General features: G+C 38.0%; 4 protein-coding genes across 9 annotated transcripts; 1 reads left to right on the forward strand and 3 right to left on the reverse strand.

The window, feature by feature from the left end:
- Positions 1 to 131: 131 nt before the first annotated feature.
- On the forward strand, positions 132 to 5,751 carry TBL33 (TRICHOME BIREFRINGENCE-LIKE 33). Of its 2 annotated transcripts, XM_021964412.2 has the most exons (7): positions 132 to 767; positions 2,904 to 3,116; positions 3,220 to 3,436; positions 4,222 to 4,399; positions 4,494 to 4,693; positions 4,778 to 4,936; positions 5,114 to 5,751. In XM_021964412.2, the coding sequence occupies exons 2-7, from the start codon at positions 2,921 to 2,923 to the stop codon at positions 5,451 to 5,453; spliced, it is 1,290 nt and encodes a 429-aa protein (XP_021820104.1). In that variant the 5' UTR covers positions 132 to 767; positions 2,904 to 2,920; the 3' UTR covers positions 5,454 to 5,751. The 2 variants fall into 2 exon arrangements, with proteins under 2 accessions (XP_021820104.1, XP_021820111.1); XM_021964419.2 differs by lacking the exon at positions 132 to 767 and having other exon boundaries at positions 2,518 to 3,116; positions 3,225 to 3,436.
- Positions 5,752 to 9,045: 3,294 nt separating this feature from the next.
- LOC110761728 (abscisic acid receptor PYL4) lies at positions 9,046 to 10,300 on the reverse strand. The gene has a single exon (XM_021964283.2). It carries the CDS (start codon positions 10,018 to 10,020, stop codon positions 9,307 to 9,309), a length of 714 nt encoding a protein of 237 aa, XP_021819975.2. The 5' UTR covers positions 10,021 to 10,300; the 3' UTR covers positions 9,046 to 9,306.
- Positions 10,301 to 12,873: 2,573 nt separating this feature from the next.
- LOC110761775 (SNF2 domain-containing protein CLASSY 1) lies at positions 12,874 to 20,565 on the reverse strand. 5 transcript variants are annotated; one of them, XM_088248076.1, is made up of 7 exons: positions 19,937 to 20,565; positions 19,363 to 19,769; positions 18,682 to 18,795; positions 17,941 to 18,194; positions 15,675 to 17,114; positions 15,266 to 15,412; positions 12,874 to 15,008 (listed from the first exon to the last, which is right to left on the reverse strand). In XM_088248076.1, exons 3-7 carry the CDS (start codon positions 18,731 to 18,733, stop codon positions 13,068 to 13,070), a joined length of 3,834 nt encoding a protein of 1,277 aa, XP_088104202.1. In that variant the 5' UTR covers positions 18,734 to 18,795; positions 19,363 to 19,769; positions 19,937 to 20,565; the 3' UTR covers positions 12,874 to 13,067. The 5 variants fall into 5 exon arrangements, with proteins under 5 accessions (XP_088104202.1, XP_021820035.2, XP_021820031.2 ...); XM_021964343.2 differs by lacking the exon at positions 19,363 to 19,769 and having other exon boundaries at positions 19,954 to 20,565; XM_021964339.2 differs by lacking the exon at positions 19,363 to 19,769 and having other exon boundaries at positions 19,937 to 20,564.
- A 1,612-nt stretch (positions 20,566 to 22,177) lies between these two features.
- Positions 22,178 to 24,579, reverse strand: LOC110761889 (dehydration-responsive element-binding protein 2C). The gene is made up of 2 exons (XM_021964479.2): positions 24,352 to 24,579; positions 22,178 to 23,759 (listed from the first exon to the last, which is right to left on the reverse strand). Exon 2 carries the CDS (start codon positions 23,712 to 23,714, stop codon positions 22,548 to 22,550), a length of 1,167 nt encoding a protein of 388 aa, XP_021820171.1. The 5' UTR covers positions 23,715 to 23,759; positions 24,352 to 24,579; the 3' UTR covers positions 22,178 to 22,547.
- Positions 24,580 to 27,724: the final 3,145 nt, after the last annotated feature.

The raw sequence follows: 27,724 nt of genomic DNA on the forward strand, positions 1-27,724 counted from the left end.
ATGTATGATAGTGCGCAACTAAAAGTTTGGGTGTGAAGTGAGCAGTTTTATTTTTTGCCCTTTTAAATCTTATTTGTTGAACGTTAATATTTTTCCTATTTAAGAATCTGAATATGTTTGAAAACATGCAGATACTGGACACATCTATTCTTATGGTAGAACTATATTACAGATTGATGCTTACTTCACAAAAAAATAAAACTTCTGGCTTGTTTACTGGTATACTGGAAGTATTATCCAGTTACCTTGATATATATCACAGCTGAGCAGTTAGGGCAGTGATATGGTGATATGGTGGGAGAAGGCCTTGCAGATAGATGCTTGAGGGATATCTCATGGATTTGGTGAATAGATGCTGGTTCGGTTGATACTGACTTAACCTATTAAAATGATCCAAATATGCTACATGCAGGGAAGACTTCCTGTTAGTATTGTGTAATTTTCCAGATCATATAATTTTCTTGCCTTTACTTTTCCAACAACAGAAATAGTATCGGATTGAAACCACACAAGGGTTACCTGATGTGCTAGTATTTTCTACTGATTGGGATGTGGCTGGCTAACCACATTGTGGAGGCTCTTTGAAAAGCACCAGCAAACGCAGCAACTGCTAGTTGTGCCCAAGAAGATGCCGGACAGGTATAAGAGCAAAGGTGAAGACTCTTTTTCCCAAACTCTTAGAAGCATGAAGTACAAGCAGCCTCGCATTGTCTGCCTCGTTATCCTTTTGCCACTTTTTAATGCGCTCTCTGTCTCTTCAGCCTCAGGTAAGAAGTTACATTGCCAACTTTTGTAATGAAATTTATGCAATGTTTGAGGGAGGATGGCATTTTTTTTCTTGTGTGTTGTGAACCCTTTTCTTCTTTTATTCTTTTGGTGGGGAAGGGAGGGAGGGTTGGGGGGTCAATGGTGAAGAGCATCATGAAATAATGCGGCATAAAGATGATCAAACTTTCTGCTTTTGTATCAATGCATGCAATTACATTGTAAAATTGTGTTTGCTGAAATTATATTGGTGAGGACCCAAACTTTAGAAGGAATGTTTTTAGCTCTGAATATACCAGTTTACGGACTAAGAATTTGCAGTTCGGCCTTATACTGCCCACTACTATATACAAAACTCAAATGATCTATAGAACATTACAATAGAATCCCATAGATTTAAAGAAATCATATTCATATTTTTCTTTCGCTCTCCCTCCAACCACTGAGTTCCATGTGCAAAGTTGCGATGCACATGAAACACCTACACAGGATTGCATGAATATAAATTTTATATATATATATAGTATGTTTCTGTTTCGGCAGAGAACAGAATTTGAACTCATGGACGAGTACTGGAATCCATTCGTGTCCTAAAATATAGGGTGATTTCTTTCCTTGACATAACATGCTAGATATTTGGCAGAATATAGGGTGATTTCTGTAATATAACAGGCTAGATCTTTAGCAGAAGACAGTACAATATATGTGTGTAGAGAAGGGAGGAGGAAGACACAAAATGAGAAAGAACATAACTTCGTGCATATAATATGATTGAAACATCCAAGAGAAACAAAATAAAACTCATAGGCATATTAAGATTACAAGTTATTAATGAAGACAATAATTGATTAGTTTAATGAGTTTAGTTGTTGGGTCACCATTATTTGTTGTGGTTGTCAGCTAATCACAGCTGCGTAAGAAAGCAGGTAAATGCCAACCACTTTGAGGCTGAAATGTGACCCAATTTCGAATCACCCTCTACCCAAAAAACCCAGAGCCCCCTTCATTAAAAAAAATCTCTCTTTCTTTTTATCATCATGACAAGAAAGTGCAAGGAGAATGATTTGTGATGTTTGACAGTCGGACACGCTTACCTTAGAAGCCAAGCCACATTACAACCAGTTCACATCATCATGCATCAGTATCAACCCACTACACTTCCTCGTTCTATGAATTTAGATTTAGATTTCTATTTGGACCAAACATGGTAGTGGATTTTATTATTTCCAAACATAGAAAAACCTGAGATGCAATTTACGATTCAGTTGCCGACATTTTGGACATGGTTTTTAGTTTTAAATACAAGGGAATTAAATAAGATATAATGGAAGTTTCCCATGTTTGTATAATTATTTTTTTAATACAAGTGATGTTCTATTTTAATTTAATTTAAATTACTTGAAAGGGGATTCAAACTCGGTACTGAATGGGGAGTACATCCGCCCTAGCCAACTTGGCTAAGCTCATGTATGTGATATTTGAATTTTTACGTTCATATTAACAAATATCATCCATTAAATGTGAATCATTATTAATTTCAACAAATTGGAAAACAATCATATAAAAAATTTGAACGTGTCAAACAAAATAGGGTAAATTTTCATATATGAATAGATGTATTAACCCTAAATAATATAGGAAATAAATCTAAACTACTATACAAAAAATAGGTAAGTAACTAAAATCCTAACTAAATAAGCACTCGTCAACAGAAAGTATCAAATATACTCCAAAATTGTGAGTGCATATAAGAGTAAATTTCACACTTCCAAAATTATAAACTTGATAGTTAATTAAGAGCTGAACTATCCAATTTAAAATCAATTAGTAATGATAGAGAGACTCGGAATATTACTCTCTCAACAACTAATACAGATTTTCTTCTAACCATAAACAGACCAACTCTGTCGCAAAAGTCTTGCCTTGGAGAGAAACTTACCATGGCCAGTGGGCACCAACGATAGTGCATTATAATATTCAACTTTAATTTCAAAGACTGCCCAGCTTTCATTTCATATAATAATAATCCCTCCCTTCTACACAAAGACGATGAATCTCTCTCTTTATGTTCCTCCTCCTCCTCCTCACTCTCAAGAATCTCAAACAAATTAATTCGCATTCGATTCATTTTTGCACAGATACGTTATAATTTTACATGAGAATAATGAAGCCACCGCCATTCTCTTCCTCTTCCTCCTCTGTTTTTCGCAAGGCCCGCCTCTCTCCCTACCTCTTCACCTTGCTCGCATTCATCCTCTTCGTCGCCGTCCTCTATGGCGAGGACCTCATGTGCATCTTCGGCCAGCAGCTCCAACTCAGCCCCAACTCGGACCCACTCGTCATCAGAACCGGTGAGTCAACTCAACCCATCACCGAGTAATTTCCCATTTAAAAAATGGAATTTGCAATTGAAACTGTGGTTTCACTGAATTGAGTTTTTTGTTTTGGGGCTAGGGAAGAAGAGGGAGAAGCTGCCGTTCGCCATAGGTAAGAGCGAGGAAGGCTGCGACATATTCAGTGGGAGGTGGGTTTGGGATGAGTCGAATCGGCCGCTTTACGAGGAATCGGAGTGTCCGTACATTCAGCCTCAGTTGACTTGCCAAGAACACGGACGACCCGACAAGGATTACCAGAAATGGCGATGGCAGCCGCACGGCTGTGATCTTCCCAGGTCAGTGGCTTAGTCTCTTGCTCTGCGCACCCATTAAACGCATTTTTTAGCTGCTCGTTTATTTTATAACGCGTTATTTCCTCGTTTAATTGGTTTTCTTTGGGAAAGTTGAACCGATTTTGCTTTCCGTTGCTTTACCAAAAAAAAAAACACAAAATCAAAGTCTCGTACGATGGGGACTCTCCTGTTCTCGATCCCTACTCACGAATCTCATCACCGACAAACAAAACCGTTTGTCCCTTTGTCTTTGTTTTGCCGAACCTGTTTTTTCCAATCGAACCAGCCGGGTGGCTGGCCGGCCGGGTGGACAGTCTTGCATGGGTTTAGAATAAGCTGCATTAAATTCCCGGGAAATCGAAATCACTCGTACCTTTCTTCCATCTGTCCCCGTGTGAGACAGGCTATGAACGGGGCCCCCATTTGTGTATGAACACGTGTATGTTTTCAACGGCTGTGATGGCCGCCGTTAATTTCGTTTGTATCCGCCGCTAAGGCTCCGAAATGAGAAAGGCCCAACCATATTGGGCACGGCCCAGTTTGCTGATCATTTCCTGTGCAATTAATGTAGACAACTTGTTAGATTGTCAAAACTATGTTAATATACGTAATTTAATTTCTCTAATAATATAGACTTCTTCTGCTCTCTTTTTTTCTTCTGTTTAATTTAGTTTCTGTAATTACTAATTAGTAGGTGATCAACTATTACAAAATCATATACTTGATGTTGGATTTTCTAATTTCCCAGTAATGTAAAGTGTAAAAGATTCTACTCACAAATTATACAGCTTCAACGCAACATTGATGCTCGAGACACTACGCGGGAAGCGGATGATGTTTGTTGGCGATTCTCTGAACCGGGGTCAGTATGTTTCCATGATTTGTCTTCTCCATTCGCTCATCCCCGAGGATGCCAAATCTATGGAAACCTTCGACTCAGACTCACGAACTGTTTTCACTGCAAAGGTTAGTCACATTTCTATGGGTTTCTATGTTGGTTCATACTTGGTTCTAAAATGTACATTCACATTTTACTGAATTTCTTTTTTCCACAATGTAGGAGTACAATGCCACAATTGAGTTCTACTGGGCGCCATTTCTTCTCGAGTCAAACTCCGATAATGCTGTCATCCATAGGATATCTGAGAGGCTTGTCAGGAAAGGGTCCATCACTAAGCATGGCAAGCATTGGAAGGGCGTGGATGTCTTGGTGTTTAACACCTATCTCTGGTGGATGACCGGCTTGAAGTTTAAGATCTTGTACATTCTTGCCTCAATCAAATTATACATTTTTTTAAATAGCTATCTCTTCCTACATTGCTTAACCAAATGTTTAATCTTCAGGCAAGGTTCCTTCGATGATGAGGTGAAAAATATCGTGGATGTACCAACAACAGAGGCTTATCGCATGGCGATGAAGAGTATGTTGCGATGGGTGCGGAGGAACATGAACCCCAAGAAGACGAGGGTCTTTTTCACTAGCATGTCGCCTTCTCATGGAAAGTGAGCACAATTCTGTCACCCCATTTCTTCAAATCATATATATAGCATAGCAAACCATGGACAAAAATAGACAGAGAGTGAGAAAATTTGAGATCAAATTGAAGCTTTTTAGAAGGGAACTTGTGCTTGAAACTTTTACAAAATTTAGGTTGAGGACTAATGTTTATAATTTGGCAGGAGTGTAGAATGGGGAGGTGAATCAGGAGGTAACTGTTACAATCAAACTACTCCGATTGAAGATCCTAACTATTGGGGTTCAGATTCCCGGAAAAATATAATGGAGGTGATAGGAGACGTGTTCGGTAAATCAAAGGTGCCCATTACATTTCTCAACATCACCCAACTCTCGAGCTATCGCAAAGATGCACACACAGCAATCTACAAGAAGCAGTGGAATCCACTGACTCCAGAGCAATTAGCAAACCCTGTTAGCTATGCAGATTGTGTACATTGGTGTTTGCCTGGCCTTCAGGATACTTGGAATGAGCTTCTATATGCCAAGCTTTTCTACCCTTGATTATATGGCTTCTTTCTTTTCTTTTCTTTTTTGAAAGAAAAAAGAAGGTGAATTCTTCTCCTTTCAGATAGCCTTGTTGGTGAGCTCCAGCCGGTGGCAATTGAATAGTGTAAATTAACGATGAAATGTGTGATATGGAAGGCTAAAGAAAGAGGGAACAGGATGTAGGGGGGGTGGGTGGAGGCGCCATATAGGAAGATAGATTTGGTCTTTTTTAAGTTGAAATATCAAAATGAAAATTTTGTTATTAAATTTGGAGGTTTGTGAAGGGAAATTCTTGAAGTGATTGAATGTGCAATGGTACAGGATGACTTGCAATGTTTCAGGCAATCTTTTTTCGTCTGGTTAACCCCTACACATTATCAAGTATCGCTGAAAACTAAGTTTTATTTTGGGATAATTGTAGAAATGTCATATGAACTTATACCTTAGTTTCAATTTGTCACCTTAAAGAAAAATTTAAGAGAAATGTCACCTAAATTTTTCAAAATTCATGATTTGTCACACCCCAACCCCAACCCCATTTTTAAGGATTTTTTTTTTAAAAAAAAAAAAAAAAAACCTCTCCCTTTCTTCCCCCACCCCAACCCCATAAGCCCCTAAAACATGTCGCACAGGACCCCTCCCTCTCTCTCTCTCTCTCTCTCAACATGTATAAAAAAAATTTATAATGATTTTTCCGTTTCTAAAATACCCTTGAAAATGGAAAGACTAAAATACCCTTAAAATTGACGAAAAATTGGATAGTATTAAAGTCATATGACAAATTATGGATTTTGAAAAATGTAGATGACATTTCTCTTAAAAAATTTCTTTAAAGTGACAAATTGAAATTAAGATGTAAGTTTAGGTGACACATCTACAAATCATTATGGGCCGAACAGCCCAAAACCCAAAAAACTACCCCCCAAATGTTTGTGGGCCTATATGCCCTACAAAGATCCTTCAAACTACCCACAAATGTTTGTGGGCCTCTGTGCCTGACAAAGATCCTTCAAACTGTAACTAGAAACAAATGTTTGTTTTCTAATGAACTGTTTTCACAGCCAGGGGGCACATTTCATTGCATAAGATTTCATATGTAGGCTAGGGTCAAATTATGATAAGGTGAAAAATGTGGTGGAGGTGGCCACCATGGAGGCTTATCGCGTGGCGATGAAAAGTTTGGTCGGATGGGTGCAGAAGAACATGGACCCGAGAAGACGAGGGTCTTCATGGAAAAGTGAGTAGCCACCATTTTTATATCACACATACATAAAATGAGACATTGTACTTCAACTGGGAAGGTGAACCAGGAGACATTGCTCAACATCACCCAATTCTCAATCCCATTACATTGTGTATATTGGTGTTTGCCTTGTCTGGCCTTCAAGACTCTTGAAATGAGCTTCGATTATTATAGGTCGTACTTCATAAGAACCCCTAAAGTGCTCATCAACATAGAGACTTGGGGCCCAAAGGCTTTGCGTGGTGACAAAGTCTACAAACACCATGAAACAGTCTTGTATAATTAGTGGCAAAGACTCCAAAATTAAGGAACATTAAAAAAGAAAATTCCAATTATATATACACACATAATTGATTTTCAAACCATCAACATTCTATATTGCCGAGATAACTTTTCTAAACCTAACAACGTGAGAAGTACCTTCTTTTTATTCAAGGGAATAAAATGCAAATATTAGTTGAATATTTGTCATAATCACAAAGGTGAGAGGCTCCTTCGATTTTGGACCTTGATTGATGATTGTATTGGAAAACATTTGTTAACAAGTCTAAGTCATACATCATAAATAACAAAAGCAAACAACACATAAGCTCTTCTAGAACAAATAATTTGATGGTCCGTAACCTAGCATTACAATAGTAGCATTGATTATGATAAATTGAACCAAAACAGTAAAATCTCATTTGCAATATAGGGTGCTATACGATGAATTTTCTATTAAATTGCAATAAGCTAATTATGTGACTCACATGCCAATAAACTGAAGCTATTGAATTTTATCATTGCAAGTAAAACTGCAATATTGAACAACCATTGCGAACGCTCTTAAGAACTAATGAGTATGCCAATTGAAAGTACTACGACTAGCTAGAAATCATTAGTCTATGGTCAATCCATATTAATCTAGAGGAAATTTAATTAAAGGATCTTTGGTACAAACTAATGGTGCCCTTTGGACCTTAAATTCAGACGGAGGTTTCAAGAAAATTTCAGCAAAGAATTAAGTTTGGGTTGGTCTAGTCAAATCAGTCATGGGCGCGCGCACACACAGACGCATACACACTGGGGAGGCAAAATGGGTGGCTTTGATTTCATTCTCTTGTAAACAAGAGGGGAACATTAAATTGCCTTCCTTGCCCACTTGCCTAAGCAACTTGCAAATCCTAAAAGACTGTCGTCCCTTCCAACACACAACATAAACATATAAATATAATAATAGCAGGCAAAACCTTGCAACTTGCATTAAACTTTTTAAAGTTTCTCTTTGATTTTGTTTGGTAATTTGCAACTTGCATTTGGTTTCTCCAACCAAGTTGCCTCGTTTTAAAGTCAAGTTGCAAACGCAGCTGTTGATTGATTCTTCAACTTCGCCAATTGCCAATATAATACCGCCTCCTCCGTGCATTCTCTTCTATGCAAAAATAATAATAATTCCAAGACTGCTATTTTATAATTCTTTTTTTATTTCTTTTTTGAAATTTCGAAGAAAACTGCAGTAGACAAGAAATGCCAACTGTATCCCCAGGCTATAACAAGACATGTAAAGCAAATACAAAGGACACAAAATAATATTTATCATAATCTAACTATGTATAGCCTATCTGTAGCTCTGATCATCTTATTTGATAATTGATGCATGTCTATTTTTTTAGGTCGGCAATGTGATAAGACCGCCCTCCTCAATATCACTTGTATTGAAAAAAGAGTGTCATTAGAAGTGAGAGGCGAAACAGGAGGGGAGCAAGAGACTCATTCTATTTAATTAATTTGAATCAATAAATTAAAACTGTAAAAATGTTTTTCTTTTTCCTTTTTTTATATTCAATATCAACTGGGCCAATGTAGCCATCCATGGCCGCCCATACATGAATTTGAAGCTACATTGATTCATTCACGCGTGGTAACACTCTGTAGCACATCGGTGTAAGCGCGATGTTGCGAATCTTGACACTTTACAGCAGTTTTTGATCTATCTCATTGGCATTGACAATGAGAAAAAAAGAAAAGAAAAAGCATTAACTCGATTTCTTAGCCAACTTTCTTTAAATTATATTAAAGTACATTGATAATTAGTACCTATATATCATTAGTATACTAAGCGTACGGCAAGAAAGAATCACAAGTGAAATTTGTTACATGCATATAGGTAAGATCATGCAACTCACAAACCATGCATATTATTAATTGATTAATTTAATTAGGGTTTAATTATATCCGGGATTAGCCAGTTGTTTCCATTAATTTGAGAGGAGCTGAAGAAAAAACCTGATCATGCAATCTAGGATTGCACACAAATTCCACATTAACGTCGAAGAAATTAACAATTGAGCAAGAGAGAAATTAATAAGATGAACAAACAAATCATGAAATTAAACATAATTTGTATATATATATCGAGAGAGAGAGAGCGATAATCTTCAGAAGGGGATACATGGTAAAGGAAACACAGGGTTTTAATTATACACAACATCATACGTACGGACAACCTTTGACCATTTCAACCAGCTGCTGAGATAGAGCCTCAGAAAACCTATCGAATCTACAAATAGTCTCCACAAAAAGAAAGAAAACGGAAAAAAAAAAAAAAGAATCATGAACTCATTTTGATTATGAAATAATAATATTTCATGAGGGTTTGTTGTTGTTACTCTTGGTGGATGGTTTGGCCATGCTCTCCGCGATCTGAGCCAGCGACTGCAAGTTGCAGCGCACGATGGTGTCGACGAACACGCACGTCTCCTCCTTGGTGTTTCCCGGCGGAACGTCCACCACGTACGACTCCACCACGACGGTCCCGAGTCCACTCGGCGAGTCGTGGAGCGTGGTGACGGATCGGTAGTTCTCGAGCCGGTGGTCCCCACCCACGACACTGAAGCTCAGGACGTGCCGCTCATCGTCGAGGATCTCGAGGCGCTCCGTGCTGGACCCAGCGGGGAGGCCCGACACCACGTGGACCTCACGGAGTGTGCCCACGTCGCCCGTCCCGTCGATGACCTGGCAGCTCTTGAGGAAGTGCTTGTAGGCCTGTGGGTTGTCGAAGCGCCGCACGACCGACCACACGGTCGGGACGGGGGCCTCGATGGACTGCACGACCGCGGAGCAGCACTGGTTGGGGTTGGGCGACATCACGTGAGCGTGGAGGCGCGTGAAGTCCTCCGCTGTAGCTGCGGCCGCGGCGTGGGATTGGAATTGCTTGTGTTGGATAAATGTGTTTGTGGGATAAAAATTAGGAGAGTTATTGATGGGTCTTTGGAATTGCAGTGAGGAAGGCATTTCCTTTGGTGATCTCTCTTTCTCTATCTTTGAATGTAGACAACAAGGTTTAGGGCTGGCCTTCATAACAACATCGTCATATATATCAAAGCCATGGACATAAAGAGAGAGAGAGAGAGAGAGAGAGAGTGATTAGGGTTACAATATTTAAGCTGGTGTGATGAGATCCACTTGTATTAGTTTTGCTGTTTCCTCGGACAAAGAGAGAAAGATGAGAGAGAGAGAGAGAGAGAGAGAGGAATGGTATTGGGGGTTGGGGGTGATGATGTTGAAAACAAACAGCTTACGCCGGACTCGCAAGTGGATCCTCAACTTGCAGTTCTTCTTTGGACTTTGTTAAGCCCTTTAATTATCCCTTTCTTTTTTTCCAACTACACCTTTGCCCACTTGTTTTTATATATTTCTTTTAAACGTTTTTTTTATTCGCATGTTGATTCTGTTTTTTCAAACCTTGGTACTTTTCGATTTAACTTTACCCGGTCATCCAATTACCCATAAACTGCCTTCTTTTCTTAATCCCTATTTTCTCATAATTAATTATTTAATTGTCCCCGTAGTTTACGCATACTAAAGTGTAAATTATAAATAAATAAAAAAGATTACAAGGACAAGAGTAAAAAATTCGGATAAACAATACTTACGCTAAGCATGTAAATTAATGTATTTTTTTTATAATACAAACGATATTAGAAGAGGCGTGATTTGTGGAAGTACTTGATCATCAACGTGAGAAGAAAAAAAAATAAAGGTATCCTTCCCTTTATCCCAGCTATATATTTTCCTGAGTCATGCATTGTGAGTTCTACTATTTATTTAATTAGGAGTCAAACTTAGAAACCTTCTTACAAGAAATAGCTAGGTAAAGGCCGGAGAGATAATATTCCTCTGCAAAAGTCAATCATTGCAATTGTCTTTTATTGGTGCAAACTTACAGCACCATAATGCTTACTTGACTTACCTTGCCTCTTTGTTATAAGAGAGATTCTTTTTTACACCCACTCTACGAGAAACACTTGACATAGCGTGATTGGTCGAGAATAGTAAAATCATGCTATTCTATCTGTATATAAGTTTTTCTGCCACTCTACATAAAGAAAAGTAAGGAGATAATTATCTTCTCAATATCCTATCAGACCGTTCTTTTAAATTACCTCCATTAGTGTAATAATATCTTATAATTTGGGTACCCTACCTCAAAATCAAATTCTTTTGGGGATTAGTAAATAATTATGTGCATGTTTTGAGTAGGGTTTGGGAGATTGAAAGATGTCACATAACTCAACTTTTTGTTGTTGTTGTCGTATACTTGGAACATGCAACAATTACTCGAGTTTTGGAGATTGAAAGATGTCATAGAATAGAACTCAACTTTTTTTTTTCTTTTGTTGTTTTGCTTTTAAACGTTTTCTTCAATTCTCTCATGTAAGTGAGAGTCTCACATATCATGTTTCCCACTCACTTTATGCGAGAGAGAGAGAGAGAGAGAGAGAGAGAGAGAGAGAGAGAGAGAAGAAAAGAAAACTAATTGAATTTCAAACAAATTTCCAGCTAAATTTTATATGCAAGTAGATCCTTTATCTAGCAGCTGTTGTCGGATTATCATAAAAGTACTTGTGCAAGCTTTTTGACTTATCATCGCCATTGCGCATATTGCCTACATACTTTGTGTAAGCAATACTTCATCACCTTCCTCGAAGTTATTTCTAACTTTCAACTTTTGGGAGCTCCACAAAAGAAAACAGATTAGGTTTCTTTGCTTTCGATATATCCACTAGTCGACATCCGTATTGACCGCCACAAAAGTTCATCAAATTAATCAACTCGGCAGCATTATCTACCAACAACTTTTCATAATTTCTAGATTATTCTCCAAAATTTAGATTACTTAATAATATGATCACTCAAATGGTTTTGTTGGAAACTGCTGGCCCAAAGGAACTATTTTAGGTTTTAATTTTGGAGGCTAGTTCAGTAATTCCGTGGCATATGCACACCAACTAGTTTCTATTTTATTACCATCATCAACTTTATTTATTTATTTATTCTGCGGTTTTCACTGTTTAATTTACTTCACAACTTTAGGCGTGATTCCATCTCTATGAACTTTCCTCCTTTGTCCTTTCTCTTTTTTTTTCCTTTTTTTTTTTTTTTTTTTCTAATTCCACCCACTTCCACCAACTTGATCGTTTTTTAAAGTTGAACTTGAAACCCACTCCCATCCACATGGTTACTAGTATGTATGGCGTACTATTCTCTCACTTTGTTAATGCCTGCCTTTGATTTTTAGCACGGCTTTGAAGAATTCAATCACTAGGATGAGACATCAATTGGCTGCTATTATTTTACTCTCTTAGTGTCCATTTGGCATTGCTTATTTGGGGTAAGTGATTTTTTTAAAATTTTTGGAAGCCCAACCCGTTTGGTAAACTATGAAAAAATCACTTATTATTAAAAATTATTGTGAGATAAAGCTATAAGGGAAATCAGCTAATGAGGTGCTTTCATTTTCAAATTATGCGAGAATCAATTTCGAAGAGGTGCTAAGTTTAATGATTATGCGGGAATCAATACCAACAACATTTTTAACCAAAAGTTTACCAAACGCCAAACTGCTTTCTCTCACAACAAATTTAACAGCGATTATTTTCACAGCACAACAATACCAAACTGGTCCTTAGTTTTTGGCTTTTAATCTCTTGTTATGACACGCCTTTGCCTTTCTTTGTATGTTTGCTTTCGGCTCGGGCCTCCGACTTGTTTGGTTTGGGCCTGGTTTTCCTTTTTGGGCCTGTCATTTTTTGTTGTTGATACAATCGATATTGGGGAGGAAAGATTCTAATCTAACATATGATCTCGAGGTAACCCTAGTAAATTTACATTTTTTGTTTTTTTTTGTTTTTCTCTTTTAAACACAAACTATTTGATCTGGCTATGAGATCATAAAGTATAACAGCCATTCATGATAATAAAATACAACTTAGCCGTTACACAATTCAAGTTCAAATGGGAGGTTCTCATTTTCCCTCTTCTCGCTTGGCAAAATTCAATATACTTGAGAGAAGAAAGAAAGCCCAATATTGCTGCAAGCTAGATTAAATCACACATGGCTTAATTTAGTCCTTACCTCTGACCACAGTTGAAGCCTTTTCATTCTTCATGATCATATGGAATGATTTAGACTTGTCCTCTGCCACCATCTCCCTCAATATATCATCTTCAATCTTTTCTGCTTGCCAGCGGGACGGGTCCTCCACGAACGCCTCACTGAAAATCATGCTTGACACCCACTCCTTCCAAGTTGTCCTCCCATACTTGTCTTCTTCGAGAGTTCCAGTTGCCAAGAGCTGGTAAACATACACCACCTTCTGCTGACCGGGGCGGAAGGCTCGTGCAATGGCCTGCTTCGTCTTCGAAGGGTTCCATTCGGAGTCCAGCAAGATGACCCGAGAAGCTGCTGTCAAACTAATTCCCTCAGCACAAGCTGTGATTGATGCAAGCAGGACCCTTGAGGCTCCACCAGGCTCTTCAAACTTGTCCATCACCTTTCCGCGCTCAAACAGCTCCAAATCCCCTGTGAGAACCAAGACTTCTCTGCCTCTCTGCCACCCAAACACCATTTCAAACAGTTCTAGAAACAGTCTCACAGGTGCAATGTTGTGACAGAAAATCAAAACCTTCTCCTTCCTGACAACCCTGTAAATAAGGCTCAAAACAAACTTGACCTTGGACCCTTTGTGCAAATCATGCTTGTACTGCTCAAGATCCTCTAGTTGCTCAGTAGTAAAAAACTTATCAGCACAAGCTGCAGTTTTGATTAGCCAAGGATGTATTGATCCAAGGGTAATCAAAAGTTCTAGCTCCAGAGGGTAGCCATGGTATTTGGACATTATGTCTTGCAGTTTGTCCAAAATCTCTTGCTGTATGTCAGTAGTGTTCATCAACAAGGTGTAAATCTGCAGACCAGGAAGGGTGTCTGAATTTCCACCTTCATACACATCTATGAATCCATTTGTTATATTTCTCAGCATGTTTAGACCTTGGATCCTTTGATCTTCACCTTCGTTCGAATCAATCTTCTTGGCAATCTGGTCCAAGAACAACTTTCGTGCTCTGGCTTCCATCAAATGGCGTGCTTTTTCCTTACCTTTCTTTTTCCTTCTGTATTTTGGGTCCAATGCCCTTAAAACTTCATTCACAAACTTTGGTCTTGCCAAACAAAGGGTGTTGAAGTATTCACAGAAGTTGTTCTGAAACAGAGTACCTGAAAGCAATATTCTCAAGTCCGTTTCAACTTTCATCAATCCCTTCCTCAACCTTGATTTAGTACTTCTGGGGTTGTGCCCTTCATCTAGTACTACGATCCCGGGACTCTCCCGCAGCACTTGAGCCATGAACTTTCTGTGCACAAATTTTGAGTCTTCACGCATCAATGTTAGGAATGAAGTATAACCCATGACAAGAACACTTGGCTGTGCATGCCACTTCTGTATTTTTTCTAGGCAATCCAAAACATGCAACACATCATCCGTCGGCTTCGGGCCTCCAGTAAAGGTCACTGTTTTCTTCTTGAACACTCTGTAGGTTCTACGGCCGTGAATTAGATACACTGGTATAGGAATTTTCCATTTAATAAATTCTTTGTACCACGTATAGAGTGTTGTTTTTGGAGCAAGGACCAGAGGCCGTTTTCCTGGGAATAACTTGAGGTAGCTAACAAGAAATGCAATGATCAGAAAAGTTTTTCCAGCTCCAGGAGAATGAGATATAACACAGCCACCTATTTTCTTGGCCTTTTGTTCCATAAGTGCTGGTTCCAAAGATCCTGCAACGTTTTTCCACAGAAACTCAAAAGCCTTCTTCTGGTGGAATAACAATTTCCTTCTAAGTTCAGGAATTAAGGCCCAAACGTTGTCATTTTCTTCTGATAAAGGCTCAGGCTCATCAGGGGAAGTACGAGTGTGGAAGAAATTGAATTCCTCATATTCAGCTCGCTTATCGTCTGTTTGTTCTTCATTGATCTTTCTATCATCTGCGGCCCACCCTGTGTTTTGCACCTAGAGAAATAAACAAACCATTAGATATCTTTTGAAGCAACACTATCAGATCCTACACCAGCATCTTTTAAAAAATATATACGCAAAGGAATTGGAACCCTACATTCTTGACAGGAGATTATGGTAACAGATCAACCTAATTGAATGAGTGAAAATGATATTGCAGAATAGAAAGTTCATTCTCCCATGCAAATTCATAGCAGCACAAGGAATGTGACATAAAGTTCATCCATAAATAAGTTTCGACATTGACTTACAAAGGGGGCTGAAACATCTCCTATTTCGATGCTGACAAAACCACATATGAGGCACACCATCCCAATTTCTTCATTCAATCTAAATTCATGCCGGCAACCTGCACCAGACTTTTGTGCAGTCCCACCTGACGTGCTCCCTTGTGATCCCTGAAAACCATTTTACCAAATCAGATGAAGCAAGGCATATCAAATAGAAATTGAAGGTAAACCAGAACTTAATTATTTGCTAGAAAGAGTTATTGCATTATTTAGCAGAGTTTCCAGATTATATTCTGAAGTTTTAATCTATGATTTTCAAACAAACACACCCACATACACAGGGTCACAGAGAGAGAGAGAGAGAGAGAGAGAATCCCCCATTGAGTCATAAATAAAAAATAAGATGCCAGTGAAATATATCAAATTTTACCTCATCACCATCAAGAAGGTAAGCTGATGCCAATGCTAATTCCATTTCTTTCCACAGCATTTCAGTCTCGGACATTTCCTCCTCATCCTCATCTTCGGGCATTTCAGTTTCGTTCTGTTGCTCAGGGTTCTTTCCAGCCTTAAATTCTTTCCACTGGTCCATAATATTTGGCTCTTGCTTATTTGAGCAATCCATGTCTTTCAAAAACGTATTTATCAGTTCCTTGTATGCACCTGCACTTAAGCTCCTCTTTGGGTAAGTTCTTCCACTGAGACCCTCCCTTTTCGAGCGTATGGAGTTATGCCTGTTGTTATAAACTCTGCTAGCTCTGCTAGTGGATACTTTTCCATCCCATTTCATTTGAAAGTCCATATCATCTAAGTCAGAATTCTTCTTTCTCTTTGCTTTAGAACTGTAATGATAATAATACTTCGCAGGAAATTCTTCACTCTCTTTTGTACTCTTTTCAGGACTATTGGCATTTAGATGACCGCGTCCAAGGGCGAAAGGATCCCTTTTGTCAGGCAGAGGAACAATTGCAAGTTGAGCTTGATGTTTCTTCCTTTTAGCAACATCTGATTTCACCTTCCTCGACTTAGTCTTGCTTTTGCTTTCAAGGGAATCCTCACTTTCGCTTGCATGATCATCCTCACTTTTGGATGCATGGAGATCCTCGCTGGACTTTAATTTCTTATAATGAACCTTTTGTTCTGCCTCAGTATGCTCTTCTGAACGTCTCGCATGTTTTCCAAACAACTGTGATAGTGGTATATTCATTTCATCATCATCTGAGTGATCTACTTTATATGGTCTGCTACGAATATATCCAATCTCTATCTCTGCTGGAGCATCACACCCAAGGAAACGCTCAGGTCGAACATTTTGACGCTTGGAACGTCGCAGGCCCAAAAGATCAGAAGAAGATGATGGTCCACCTTCAGTAGGATCATTCCCAGTAGCATCAGCTGGTACAAATTCAACTACTATTGGTACCAGGAGCCCGTCGTCTACTCTGAAGTTGACAGCATGTAAATAATTGTCAGACTTTGACAGAGTGCTGTCATCATCACCTCCCACAATTTGGTACACCACTTTTCTTTGTACTGATCTTACATCAAATGAAACCTGCTTCAGCATTGATGTCACAAGCAACCATGAAATGTCTGATAAAAATTTCCCCAACAGCAATTTCGTTCTGGGCAGCGTCGGGCAGTCTGCAGAGAACTCCCATCGGTAGTGCTCATTTGCACAAGAATCACGATCAAGTGTTTGGAAGACGAAAATGTCATGGATTCCAACACGTTTAGCATCCTTGTTAAGGGTTGCTCTTTCTGAACCAAGAGGGCCTTGGTTCACATAAAAGTTAACGTAAAAGCGACATGAGCAATGGGACTCATGAGGCACCCTCTTGATTGAATTGATTCGAGCATCAACCATCACCTATATTAGAAAGAGAATCTGTTGGTCAAACTAACAATAAGGCAATCACAACTTCCAACGTAAACTAATGTTTTCAGTTTCAGGCATTTATACCTAAACAACCCAAGATGTGAAGCTAAACAAATTTGAAAAAAGAAAAAAACTAACCAAAGTGAAGCTATCTAATGCAAGATATGTGAATCGAAAGAAAAATTTAGAAAACAAAAGTGATTAGCCAACGAATAGAAAAATCGATTTTAAATCATAAAATGCAGAGGAGATATCTCTAGTTTTCATATCGACGAATTAGGTGGTTGCATAGCCCAAGATTCTGATGGTAAACAGACTTATGAGGAATGCTGCCTCAAATTTTATTTTTATTTTTAGTTATTGGGTTAATTCTTCATATCTCAATGTCATTCGAGAGTATACGCATACATAAAAGAGCAATTTGTAATGATCTAGTGCTGGAAGCTGTTAGCAGACCAAGGACAAATTGATATCTGTTCTATAAGTGCAAGAAACATTGAATATAACCAAGAAATGCAAAATTTGTCTCAAGACTGCCAAAGCAAACTGATAACAGAGGACTTTTAAGAAAGATCAGACAGTTGGTGTATCTCTAGATCTCTCACTCAGGAAAAGAAATGTATTGTGTTTTACAAAACATGTGACTTTATCTATAGAGACATGCATCATGCTTTCAGAAATGGATTATCACAAAGAGCTGCAATAAAAATATTAAAATTATCAAACATGTGCATCAACACTTGAAAATATGCCATGTAAGAGTTATAGAAAGTCATAAATACCAAGTGACAATGCCTAATTATAGAATGCCACTCACCGGAGCTCGAATTTTCTCTTCTGAGTTTTCTGTATTTTCAGGAGTTGATAGCACGCATACATCAACACCAGGCCGCAAAAAGCAGGTGCAGTCATATGAATTTGCCTGTCTTGACCTCACTCGAATGTTTGGGAATGGGCCTTTATTTTGAATGACACATGAATGATTGTCTGCGAAATTTATCGTCATGGTTCCACTCCTGATGCCTAGAAGCTCCACAGGATGCCATGATCCGCAGCAAAGAGCCTCAAAAGCTGTCAAGCTAAAAGTTAGTAGAATGATATTGATAAGAATTTAATGAGTGAAAACGAAAAATATTGGCCATTTGATAACAACAACAAATAAAATTCTATTGAGCTTCTGTGCAAGACAGGAATTAAAACAATCCCTTTTCTCCGTTAGTCAAATAATAGCACTAAAAGTGGCAGCAGCATTTCAACAATGTATATAAACAAGGAGTTCAAGAATGAAAAATTACTATATTTGCTACCAATTAATGAAAGACGAATGCTTGGGACGGGTCGCGCTTGCACTAAAAAGTGGTGTTACCACGTCTACATGGCACGTGGTGTTACCGCCGCACTAAAAAGTTAACTCCAACTTGTGGATTCAAGTTTACAAGTGTTACAAGAAAGCAAGACTTTGAACAGAGAAGCCATTTACTTGAAATAAATTACACAGTTCATTTTGAAAAGAAAATGAAAACTAAGAGAACATAAAAGGGAGGAGGCAAATTCTTACGATAAGCATCAAATGGATGGGTAGATCGGTACAGATGTCTCTTCCTCTTCATCTTGATTAGCGAATTGGTACCCGAATTTCTCCTACGCCCTTCCTACAATCACTGTCAAATATCTGCAACAGAAACCAATAAAAATTTAAAAAATTTAAAAAAAAGCACTGCCGTTAGACACATTTCAAACTGGAACACACGAAAGCTAAATGCAATATTGCCACCAAACCCTAATCACATATATACAAGAAAAACGAAAAGTAAAATATTATCAAACACCTGTGGTCACTTGTTTTCTTTTCTTATTTTACTCCACAAAGACTCAAACCTAGCTTAGATTTTTCTACCTTTTTTCACCGATTATATGTCTATGCCATTTGCGGCTCTGCCACTTGAGCTAATAGCTCATGTTGGCCTAACACCTGTCGCTATTCTGCTTACATATCGGACTCACAGTTACACTACCATATATATATATATATATATATTATATAATCATAATATGGTAATAATTATATATTAGGAACACAAAAGTAAATGCACTAACCAAAAAAGTAACATCGTTAACCCAACATTTACACCATCACAACAAGAAATAACACAAACAAATCAAAATAATAAATAAAAACATGATCTTTTCCCTTTTTTCTTCTTCCAAACGTTACAAAACCGAGAGTCTGTAGTAATACCCAAAAGCCATAAGCTGGTGAGCCATTGACTCAAAACAACAATTTTCTTTTTTTCCTTCAGGAAAAAATTCTCACTCAATTCCTTGTTTGGGAAAATGCGAAAAAAGAAATAAATAAATGAGGACGGAAAAAGGGAAAGGAATCTGCAACACATCAATTCCTTGTTAGCCAAAAGCATCATTCATATTATTGGAGAGAGAAAGAGAAAGAGAAAGAGAAAGAGAGAGAGAGAGAGAGAGAGAGAGAGAGAGAGAGAGAAGGAAATGGTTATCCTTGAGATGCGTTAGATATCAGAAGAAGAGACATTAACATTTTATTTATTTATTGGTCGAATTTAGAAAATATTATTCCTACATCTGCAATTCAACATGCGAAGGAAGATTAAAAAAATAAAAATAAAAACGTTCCTTCATATGATAATCAATCCCATCAGTGCATGCCGTACCAAAATCACCCGAAATGCCCAAACAGCAACCACAACAGCAAAAGTAAGAAAGTTAGATAGACAAGAAACAATTACCAAAATGAAACAACAATAATATAATCAAAACTTTTAAGGTTAAACCAAACAAACCCAATTTAGCTGCTCACTGTTGGAACAACTTGTAGCCAAAACTTCAGCAAGAAAGCAAATTGAGCTGAAACTAAAGCTTCTGAGGAGATGGGTGATCGGAGAAGCTCAGATTCCGGCTAAGCTTTTTGCTCTTGGACCGGTGAAGATAGCTGCAAAGGCTCTTTTTTGGTCATAAATGGTGAAGCTTGAAATATGTAGTAGTGGGCATTGAAGTGAGTGTTATGAAAAGACACAGAGAGAGAGAGAGAGAGAGAGAGAGAGAGAGAGAATCTGAGAGTGCGTCAGTGGAAAGTGACAGAGAGAGCGGAGAAATCTATAAGGTTCTGAAACGAAATCCTTGACATTTGTGCGCTTTTTGCATGAAACGCAAAACAGAGAGGCAGTCGCGGCAAAGGGGCAGTGGGTGTAAATAGATGGGGATGGGGAGGGTGGAATTGGGGAAGCATGGAGTGGATCAACGGCTGTGATTGATGGTTGGGGGTTGTTGGGTGGGGGCCACCACTGGTGATGAAATTGATGATCTGAATTCTGAGGCAGAGTGAATAAGCTCGTGTGAGTTTGTTGGGAGATGAGCTCATTGCTCAGCAGAAAAAAACGTAAAAAGCAGAGTGGTTCTCGATTGTGGAAGTGAAGCGCAATTAGTCAAACACTTTTGTCTGGTAGTTGACCATTTCTTGCTCTTCCCTCAGCCGAAAGCCACAGATTCCGCATTATGGCTTATGAAAAGCTGATTGACCAAAAAGATACAAATTTTTAAAAGAGCTCCTAAAAGCCCGGCCCAAACCAAAACAGCAATTCTAGAATAAACGGCAATAAAAAATTAATAAATAAACTTAATTTCAAAGATAATAAATAAATCATGCATATCCCTAAACCTTATATTGTGTACTTTCCCAACACATAATTTATTAATACAAATTTCAAAAACGTTGTCCTCCGCAGTGAGAGTCGATGGCTTCTCCCCATCCAGAATGGGAGTTTTGTCCCTAAGCTACGTCTTAGATATAGATATAGGGCTTTTACTTTATTTATTTCCCCTTCCTCTTTACCCTCAATTTAATTTCCTCCAAGTTAAACTCAAATCTTAAAATCCGAAATGTACTTGTTTCTCTCTTATCCACTAATATTGTTTTTCAGCCTCCGCTTCTCACTTTTACACTCCCCTTCCTCGGTGGCACAATCTTATGTGGGGAGGCGTTTTAAGTGCAGTGTGCGCTTTTTGCTTGGATTATGACTTATGAGAGCGTTTTTTGCCTGGGTGGTTTGTTCACCCCTATTCTTTGTTCGAGGTTTTGGTTCATCTTGGTAACCTAAACCAAACACCCCTCCTTTGTGGTTGTGGACTTGCTGTCCATTCTTTCATATCTAAGGTTTCTATTTTGCTAGATCATTGTATTTGGGGCTTGAGCATGCTAAAATTTTGACTTTTTTTTTATAAAAATTTTAATGTTGAGCCTCTGTACTTTGCTTGTTTATGTTGGGCTGCCTATGCTATTAGGCCTTTCATTTGTTGTAGTATTGCTTCATTCTCTTTGAATAGAGTTATTTGACAACAACAAAAAAAAGGACAATAATGATAATTACAAATTAATAACTTATTGACATGGATATGACACGATGATGAGGTATTGTTATACTCACGGTCACCAATTTTGTTCATTGAGTGGTTAAACAATCTTTATAGGGTAAATTTGCATTCTCTTCCAACGTTTTCTTTTATACCAAAGAAAATGTTTATTTACAGATTATTGATTTTGATCGTTGAGATTTCTCGAGGCTTTTCCTTGTCATTTTCAATACGTTTGAATACAAATTCAAAAAGTGTTTATCAATTCCAGGTTTGTCCACCGTATGAACTTCTATAAATCATGCTCGATTTTCCTATCATATTTTTCATTAGCTTCAACTTCCAGTATAAAGGGATTTTTGCCTACCCTGGAAGGCTGGGGAGGGCTTGGGCTTTGCTGGTGAGGAGCTTGGGGAAAGGATTTTGAATGGGCCAGGGCTGATGGGACCAAAGGTTTTACATGCAATCAAGAGAGAGTTGAGTGAGAAGGGGGAGGGGTCGATACCTCTTACGCTCTATATGCAGCCGCCAACAGACATTAAGCACATTGTAAACCAACCACAGAATACTTAACCGCGGCACGATAATTTGCAAATCAAGGGATGTCATGTCATGAAGTTGGGGAAGAAAAGCAAACAAAACAAAGAAGCAGAAAACAAGTAGCAACCACAGAAGAGTCTCAAAAGCACAAGCTGTTGTATTTGCATTTCCTTACTTACACACAAACACTGAAATTCAAGACACTATATTTCAATTATACTTCATTTCTCATATCTACAATAAAAGAATTTGTTAATTCAGTAATATAGAATTATCAAGAAGCACAAAAGTTGGCTGTCAACCCACCACCCTGCTGAACACAAAATGACCAGACATGACAAGGGAAAATTGTCTTCGCTGCCAAATTCTCCAATCTAAAACCTATAGAGAACTAGCACATTCATGGGGTCCGCTCCAAAATTAAAAGGTAATAAGCAAGAGGAAACAACCACATTGATGTTCTTCAAACTACACTCCACTAGACCCCCTTTCAAAATTTAGCCTTCACATATCCATCGAATAGTTATAACTTCCTTCTTCCGGTTGCATCGTTCCTCCAGTGAAATCTCCCAAGCCTAGGTCAGACAATCCCAGATTGTAGTATCCTTGATCATCTTCGCCAATAACATCATCCCTCTTCAAGAAATCAAAATTGTATTCGCCACCCGAAGGGCCCTGCTCCATGTGGTTCAGACTCCCAAGCAGCTTGGCATCTGGATACTGCAGCTGGTACGACATGTTCGATGGCCTATCACACTCATAAGGGTGCATGCCCGAGCACCCAGGCTGACCAACATCAGATCCTAAACCTTGTTCTGGCTCAGGATTTCGAACGGGAGTATCATCTAAAGGACTCAATAGCTCATCCACATCAAACACCTCCTCCTCTGTAAAGTTCTCCAAATAATTCCCAGCATACGGTCCACCAGCCCAATTAAAATCCCCAACATATGCTTCTGGTTTGACGGCCGGTTGATCACTGTGAAAGTAACCCTGAGTAAACTCATCCTTTGTTTCTTCCTTCACCAGGGCTTGATTGACTGCATTGGACCAAGCATGAATTGCTGATTCGCCTTCACCATTCTCAGTTTTCACATCAAGGAAACCCTTGGAATCCTCATCTGCACAAACCTCAGAGTGATTTGATGATGTAGTGGATCCAGAGCATCCTGGAGTTGCCACTGCAGAAGACCCTGATGGAGTTGTGGCCGAGGAAGTCTCCTGTGAAGATTCCTTCCAAGAAGAATAATTGGCCACATTCGGGAGGTTGAGGCGAGCAGCCGGACCATACATAGCCTTGGCAGCTTCATCGTAGGCAAGAGCAGCATCAAGGGCAGTTGGAAAAGTCCCTAACCAGAGTCTGCTTCCCCTGTTGGGCTCCCGAATTTCCGCAACCCACTTGCCCCATGTCCTCTGCCTCACACCTCTGTAATTGCAGCGTGAATTATCGGGCCCTCCCTTGCCTTTCATACAACCTTTCTTTGATCCCTTGGCCGGGACTTTACGTGTTTTCCCGTCATTATTGTCAGATTCGAGTTGTTTGTTATATTCCTTCCACTTTTCTAGAGTCTCTGCCACAGAGGTTCCATCCCGCCTACTCCGTGTCTTCCTCTTCCTTGTAGAATCCAAGGTCAGAGCAACCTCGTTAGAACCTTGATCATAAGCTCCCATTCCTTGTAATTTATTCAGAGACTGATTGATAGTTTTCTCAACAATCTGCATTCAAATGTAGAAGCAATTCTTATTAGGAACTGCAACAGGAGCACAGAGAAAATTCTCTAAACTACGGAAGAAAAGACAAACCGCCTGGAGCTTTTATATAGCAGGGAGCACACTCAAATAAATCTAAAAAAATTGAAAAAGGACTCGGAGCTTTCCTTCGGGCCCAAGTATTCCCTAAAAAAATCAGCCTAAAAATACTCGTAAAAGGTTTTACTTGCCACCAAAGAAACGGAATTCAATATTTCAGGAAAGAAGTAAGGGAATAAAAAGGTACGCGTCAAGGAAAAATACCCATCACCAAGACAACACCCAATTTTTAGCGAATATAAATTACCCAAATCCTTCAAATAAGAAACAAAAAAAGGGAAACCCTAGTTTCTGAAAACTCAAATACTGAAAAACCCAGAAAGACCCAGATTTCAGTTTCCCGAACCCCAAACAAACAAGAACTGGTAACAAAGAAAGAGACACTCTGACTCGGTCCCAAAAAAAATCTAAGAAAATATATCAGAAAGGCAACAAACAATGAAATTAAGAAAAATGGAAACAAAAACAAAAGGCTAAGAAAATAAAATTTTCAACCAACCTCAGAATCGTTTGGCTCGATAAGTCGGACTGAGAGAAACTTCTTAGATTGATATCGTAGCCTTGCCCCTTTCCAATCAAAACGACACTTTCAGACGCGTTTTAGCGTTTTTCTACTGGTTGTTGCTTGTGATTTTAATGATTTGCTCTGCTCAGAGCGTTCTTTAGAGAGAGTATTTACTTTGTAAGCTTGAAGCTAAGCGAATCCAGAAATCTTTAGGTTTGCAAGCTGTGAGAGATATTTATAGCCTTCTCCAGATATTTCCGATCTTTTTATTTCAGAGATGACGTGGCGATTTTCTAGTCGTGTCGTGGCGTTTCGATACTGAGGCTTCCAGCACGTGTCACCCGAACCTTCGCGAATCAAGCGAGTAACTCGTCGCTTTCTTGCTCCCGAAGTACTTTCTCGTTTTGTCCCTCCTTTTATCTTCCCACTTTGTCCTAGATGAATCTAGAAATTACGATCGTACCACTAGACAGCTAACGCGTCTTTGCTTTGTGCTTCTTCTTATCCTTTTGGGAATTTATCAAATATATATATGTCCAATTGGATGTTAATTGGATTGAGTTTTTGGCGTGGTTCTAGATTAAAGTCTCGCTGATATCATGTATGTGAATTTTCCCCTTTTTCTTCCTAACTTAGGTAAAATATAAACATAAGTACATGAATATCAATAAATTATTGAATAATATGTCTCACATCAAAAATTTGACAAAATAAATAAAACATATAATGAATTGTTTCATTACTAATAACACTAAGTTATTTTGTATAAAACCTCTTAGAGTTTAGGATAATATCGATATTGGTAGTAGTGGGCCACAAGTTTGTCCCTCTAAAATCTTGTTTATTATCAAACTCTTAAATCTTAATATGGTATCAGAGTATGCTAATTTACTTGGCTCGATTGAACTTCAATTAGATAAAACCCCAAAAATTCCCAAAATTGAAGTATCGAATTTATAAATAAATAAAAAGAGTTGTCGGTATAGAATTGGTTGTACATGTAGCCCACTAAAAAGTAGTTCCACGTCTGGGGGAGTGTGGAAGAAAGTCCCACATCGAAAACTTGACAACAACAAAAATACAACATACATCTGACTATACATGTGGTTAAGTTGATGACAATATCGATATTAGTATTGAGGTCGATCCATATCTTTAAAATTTCAACATAAATATCCACACTATAGTTACTTACACATAAAGAAAACACTGCGTCAATATAGATTTATTGGATTATAGCCGTCCTAAATCAACGACATGGTTTATCTTATTAGCTTTGAATCTACATCGATCGACACAAAAGTAGACATTTAAATATGATATAAAACTAAACGTTATTAATATGATTTTATTAGGAAGCTCTTATTAGTATTTAAAAAAAATTATATTGCATGTGAAATTTTGTATTAGAGCATCTACAATGGTTGTTCAATAGTTCAATGCAAATTGAACTATTTTCGGATCTTTTGAATTGAACTGCAATTTTATTTGCAATGGTACAATGTAATACCTTCATATCAATAATTATATCTTCTTACACATACTCAAATTTTTTAAAAAAGGGATAAATTTAATAACACTAATAATTCATACCATTGAAATCTTTAAAAATATACTAATTTTGAATATATATTTGAAGAAAAAAAATTATTTTCAGGCCAAACGAACTTGTATATTTGGATTATTTTAAAAAATATAAGCAAAAAAGGTATAAGTATGCATGCTACACATGCATTAATTTTTATTTTATTATATTTTTTATTGGCATGTCCCATGATTAGCCTATTTCAATTCAATAGAGGATTTATCGCATAGCACCCTCTATTGTAATTTGCAATGAACTAAATCACACTGTTGCAAGTGAAATTTTATTGTTTTAGTTCAATTACATGCAATAAAATTGCATTAATCCTAACCATTGCATATACTACTATATTGTTATAACAAAGCAAAATTTATTAATAAAAAAAGAACGTAATTTATAAAGTTGTATGCGATTATTACACATAGTGTTTGGTTCTTTATAATTAAGGAGTCATTACCCGTTACTTAACAATAACAATCGTAAACCAAAGTGGTTGGTGTGAGTGGTTTGGCACTCTCATTCCTTAAGAGAGGTCAGGGGTTCAATCCCTGCTCTCATATGAAGTCACCACTTTGGCCAATACTTTACCCCTTAAGGGCCGACCCGGTGTGAGCGGGGATTAGTCTGGGTTGTGGTTAAGGCTTAAAGGTGCCACTCATAATTGAGGCCCATCCAGGACCACCTCGTGGTTCAGACAAAAAAAAAACAATAACAATTGTATTCATACTTTTATTTTATATACAAAATGATAATTTAAATTACTCACATAAAAGAGGATGTGCAAACATATCTACAACTAATGTAGCTCTTCAACATCACAAAAAAGATATTTTACACATCTAACTATATCTTGTAATTCCGTATAAAATTAATTAATTAAAAACTATAACTTGTAGCACACAATAAAGCCCACCCAAACAATGAAAAGTAAAAACGAAGATAGGATAATAATAATGTCTCCCTTATTCGGTCAGGAAGGATTATCCTGTCTTGCTCGTCGACACTAGACAAACCACTGGTCTAGGGTTTGCATGTGCACCACGTGTCGCAGATTGGGTAGGACACGGTGGCAGATTATTGAGGCCAAAGGTCATGTTATGAATGACGTGTTGAGTTTTATGTGGTGCAAAATGGAGAGGAGCAATAAAAGCGATTGGGTTGGGTCATAGAATAGTGTTAGGTTGGGGGATGATCATGAAAGGAAGGAAAGCTCGGGTTTGTTTTTTCGACAGTGATGAGTGCCACTACGCGTATTTGCTGACGCAGTGGCTTTCTTTGGCTGCAAAATCAAAATACAATTTTTCCAACTTCCTTCGTCTTGATAACTTTATAGATATAATTCATATCGTCGCCTTCCTTCACATGGATTGTGGATAATTTGAACTTTTGTTTTTGCCTGGTCAATTCTAGCCTCTAATTCCACATGGGTTGGCACCATAATAAAAAAGTGGGTCAAACTCTTCCCATCTCTCAAGTGCACACGGATTCGATTCATGTAGAAAACAATCTTGAGGCAACCCCCATGTAATACTCCCCCCTCCCTAACATGAATGAAAATAAAAAAAAATTATAGCCTCTAATTTGTTCACAATCCTTAGAGAAAAAAAAAAAAACAAAAGAGAGAAACTAGAATGAATTGAATTGAGTCAATTGGGCTTTCTATTTTGTGTAGATAATTTATTTGAGCTTTCTATTGAATGATAATTTCAAGACCAACCAACAAACAAAACCCATAAAAGAAAAAACTTCATTTGTTTGCTCATTGATTAAATTTTCATATGT

Source organism: Prunus avium, chromosome 2, assembly GCF_965620075.1.
Source record: "Prunus avium chromosome 2, drPruAviu1.hap1.1, whole genome shotgun sequence".
Taxonomy (NCBI): Eukaryota; Viridiplantae; Streptophyta; class Magnoliopsida; order Rosales; family Rosaceae; genus Prunus; species Prunus avium.

Excerpts from the sequence above, each read along its gene's own strand:
- LOC110761889 (XM_021964479.2), bottom strand. The coding sequence starts at position 23,714 with ATGGGAGCTTATGATCAAGGTTCTAACGAGGTTGCTCTGACCTTGGAT.
- LOC110761728 (XM_021964283.2), bottom strand. The coding sequence starts at position 10,020 with ATGAAGGCCAGCCCTAAACCTTGTTGTCTACATTCAAAGATAGAGAAA.
- LOC110761775 (XM_021964343.2), bottom strand. The coding sequence starts at position 18,733 with ATGAAGAGGAAGAGACATCTGTACCGATCTACCCATCCATTTGATGCT. Across the intron at positions 17,115-17,940 it reads AAGAGAAAATTCGAGCTCCG|GTGATGGTTGATGCTCGAAT; the intron begins GTGAGTGGCATT and ends TTTCTAATATAG. Across the intron at positions 15,009-15,265 it reads GAGATGTTTCAGCCCCCTTT|GTGCAAAACACAGGGTGGGC; the intron begins GTAAGTCAATGT and ends TTATTTCTCTAG.
- TBL33 (XM_021964412.2), top strand. The coding sequence starts at position 2,921 with ATGAGAATAATGAAGCCACCGCCATTCTCTTCCTCTTCCTCCTCTGTT. Across the intron at positions 3,117-3,219 it reads CCCACTCGTCATCAGAACCG|GGAAGAAGAGGGAGAAGCTG; the intron begins GTGAGTCAACTC and ends TTTTGGGGCTAG. Across the intron at positions 4,937-5,113 it reads ATGTCGCCTTCTCATGGAAA|GAGTGTAGAATGGGGAGGTG; the intron begins GTGAGCACAATT and ends ATAATTTGGCAG.